General features: G+C 38.4%; 1 protein-coding gene across 1 annotated transcript in view; it reads right to left on the bottom strand.

Annotated features, from left to right (window-relative positions):
- Positions 1-1127, bottom strand: part of nags (N-acetylglutamate synthase) — a 15913-nt gene extending 14786 nt beyond the window's left edge. Inside the window, exon 1 of the mRNA XM_028600571.1 lies at positions 504-1127. Within this exon, the coding sequence (XP_028456372.1) occupies positions 504-872 (369 nt within the window). The 5' untranslated portion in view covers positions 873-1127. The remainder of the gene's footprint in view (positions 1-503) is intronic.
- Positions 1128-3935: the final 2808 nt, after the last annotated feature.

Genomic DNA, 3935 nt, shown 5'->3' with positions numbered 1-3935 from the left:
AGCCCTTACAGATTTGTGTGTGAAACCTGATTCATCTTTGGAGTGGTCAGCTTTCTTGTTTAATAAAGTTACAGTTACAGTTAGAGGTCTAGTGTGCCGTTATTTTCTTTGCTTCGTGGTTTACTAAAGTTTTTAGGAGTTTAGGCTACTCTAATGCGATTCAGATACAAATACAGTACAATATTTTACCTCTGATACTTTCCATCACTGAGAAAGTCCATTTTTATCACTTTCAAAAACACTGAAACAGAACTACATCATTTATTTGTCCTCAAAATGAACATGAATTCCGTAATATTTAGACTAGATCGGCCCAATTTATCACTTTTAAATAGCGACAATGGGCTTCCATATCGGTTATCCTACCAAACGTCAATGAGTAGCTAGCATATTCATCCCAATAAACCAAAGTTCCTGGGATTTTATTTAAGACAGAAGTTTTTATAAGTTTTTAATTACTTAATTTACTTAGCTAGGCGTACCATGTCATAACTTTAACTTACCTCCAGTACAGCGAAGGCAGTAGACTGAGCCGAAGTCGCCCTCTGGAACTGAGTCAGCCAGTACCGAGCTTCCCGAGGGTTTCCACCAACTTCATTGAGAAAAGCCTTCACGTCCCGGTAAATCAGATTGCGGTTGGCCTGCAAACGTCTGTCTGTAGTGGAGAAATAGCCCAGCTGCTCCTGCTGGGCCAAAGCCGCGGTTTTTCCTCCCGTGCCGGCCGCGTTAGCGCTCATCATTCGGCGCTGTGGACTGAACATCTCCCGCTGACGCTGGCCCGAATTCCGGCTCGTCGAAGACGGGCTCGACAGGTACTTCCCTGCCTTCACCATGGCACGACAACCGGAGGCACCGCTGTTCACTTTGGCCATGTTTCTTCCTGAAGGAGTTCGGAGTCCCTCGGGCTGACCGCGGGAGTTAAGGAGAGCCGCATGAAGTCCTCGGCGGATGCTAGCAGCTCGTGGGCGAAGAGTGTTTCATTCAAAGCGGTGCTGCGTCGGCACATCTCACATTTCAGCAGGCCAGCGCGTGGGGTGGGGTGGGATTGGGTGGAGGACGGTCTAGGTACCCTGGAGCTTGTTGATACCTCATTTATTTATTTAAATTAAAAAATAAAATTCTAACATGTAACGTTATATGTTATGCTTTATGTTGTTTAACGTACACATAAAAAAAAAAAAAAAGGGTGAGGCTATTTGCACCCCTGGTACAATTAGCAGTGTATGCTATTTGCACCCCTGTGCATTTACAGTACCTTGGCATACAGTTACACACAGTTATCCATACTACTCATGTATTACACCTTTTTGGAATATTATCGCCCCGAAATTCTTACCCTAACCATAACCAATCCCACTCCTGTTGCCTCAACCTAACCAACCCAACCAGAGCAGGCATATTCATGAGTCTTCCCCTACCACCCTGCAAAAAATTAAATACAATTTCGCGTTCGCGGGCCCTGACTTGCGCAATTGCATGCAAATTATCCAATCCAAAATTTAATAAATAAGTTCACCCTATGGAGGAAAAATTTCATAAGTAAGTCCAAAGAGAAATTGAAAATCCAAAGGGAAAACAAAGCGAGATCAAATTAAAAATATTATTATTATTTTTTTTATTATGTTTGGCTTTGGCTTTTGAATTTAATATTTGGCTTTTGAATTTCAATTTAACATTGGATTTTAATTTTCATTTAATATTTGGCTTTTGAATTTCAATTTAACATTGGATTTTAATTTTCATTTAATATTTGGCTTTTGAATTTCAATTTATCATTGGCTTTTAATTTTCATTTACTATTTGGCTTTTGAATTTCAATTTAACATTGGATTTTAATTTTCATTTAATATTTGGCTTTTGAATTTCAATTTAACATTGGATTTTAATTTTCATTTAATATTTGGCTTTTGAATTTTAATTTTAATTTTGATACTACAGTTGTGCTTTCTGCTTTCACTGAAAACAGAAAGCACAACTGTAGTATCCATTTTCCGCTAGAAATTCAATTGTTATAAACTTTAGAGACAAAACTTTGCCAGTTTTTGCGGTCATGGAAGATGAACGTCCGCCATGATTTCGGTGCACGCGAGCAAGGTGTTTTTGTTGTTACTTCACAGGGTGTAAATAGCTCAGCTGTGTGGCCGAGGCTATTCGTACCGGGGTGCAAATAGACACTCCGAAAAAGAAAACGTATTTAGTGGTTGTATAGGCCGTGTTTTTTTTCTGCTCCCCTTTTATTTACTGTACTTCTGACAAAAAAGAATACATTTTATAGTAATATGTTTTTCTCCCTCAGTTTACACGCACTATTTAGAAATCATACTTCCATAACAAATCACATGATTAAGTCAAACTCGCTATAGCCTAATAAATAGGCCTAATACACAATTATTTTACCAACTAAAATGATATTCCGAGGCAATTGTAACAAGTGGCAGAGTATGGAATTAGATTTGTGCCAGTTTAACAAAGAACAAAACTTCAGTATCAAATGAAAATAAGAATTTGAAGAGAGAAAAAAAACTCACCGAAGCAAAAATTGTTATCTCAAAAGTAAAACGTATAACTTAAAACAAAGTATTTGTGTAATTGTGTAAAATTAATGGTCTTTTACTCTTTTGATAATGTTCTGTTCGGTTCCCTATCCTTCTTTCTCTGATCCGACTTTTGCCCTTACGCTCGTCTTTGCAGTTATACGGCCAGCTCTCTCGTTTGAGCTGCCTGACTTCTTGTTTTGTTGTGTTGGAGGAAGCACTACCTTTTTACCTGTTTGAGTAAGAAGGAGCTTTACCGTCTCCAGGCTGTTCAGAACTCTGCTGCAAGGCTTTTAACTCACATTAACAAAGGAGCACACATCACACCTGTTTTAGCATCACTTCACTGGTTACCAGTCAAGTATAGAATTCAATTTAAATCCTGGTCCTTACTTTTAGAGCCCTGCACCGTCAAGTTCCTCCCTACATCTCTGACTTGAGCTTCATACTCCCACCCGTAGTCTGAGGTCATTAGGTCAGAGGCTATTAGTGGTTCCTCACACTCAGTTTAAAATAAGAGGGCATCTGTCATTACAAGCAGTGGCTCCCAGGCTTTGGAATGTCTTGCCTCCCTTTCTACGATTTTTTTATGGTTGTTTGTTATGTTTTCTATTTGTATTTACATTTTCTTGTATTTTAATTTGTTGTATTGTATTACATTTTGTTGTGAAGCACTTTGTGATTTTTTTATCTGTGAAAGGTGCTATACAAATAAACTTTACTTACTTACTACCTTTGGGCTACATCCGGCAGTTCTTAAATTTCATTATCAGTTCTTGCACCTGCTTCTCTTCCTCATGTCTTAGTCATTCCCACCAAGGAAGAGTGGGAGAGACGTGAGGAAATCCAGTGAGGAAAGAGTAGAAGGAGGAAATGCTTTTTCTAGAGGGATGAGACTAGGGCTGCGCAATATATATATATATATATATATATATATATATATATATTTTATTGTTATCGCGATATCAACTGGCGCAATATACACTTTGCGAAAGGTGGCGACATATCGCAAAAAACACTGAGGTTTTTCAATTAACCAAAAGTACCCACCAACAAGTTCAAGTAAATAAACAAAATCTTTAAACTAAAAATCCAATTCTCCTCATGATGTGGCATGCATTTGGTCCATTCTGATTGGGCAATTCCTTTATTTAAGAGCTCAAGGGGTTGAATCTTTGGTCTGCCAAGATTTCTCTCCTGCAGCAGCAACCGGCAACACTGGTCACTCAAAGACAATTATGAAACGACTTAAGGCAAACTTATCTAAAGACAAACTAAAATGTGACGTACAGAAGTTCCCTAAATGTGCAAATAGAACGCAACAGTGTGAAAATCCCATTCATTTTCTCCATAAGGATTTTGATTATCAGCCATGATGTGTAAACCATCTAAGGTAGACTG

The sequence above is a fragment of the Perca flavescens genome, chromosome 15, assembly GCF_004354835.1.
Source record: "Perca flavescens isolate YP-PL-M2 chromosome 15, PFLA_1.0, whole genome shotgun sequence".
Taxonomy (NCBI): domain Eukaryota; kingdom Metazoa; phylum Chordata; class Actinopteri; order Perciformes; family Percidae; genus Perca; species Perca flavescens.
This window is presented reverse-complemented; position numbering and strand designations above follow the sequence as displayed.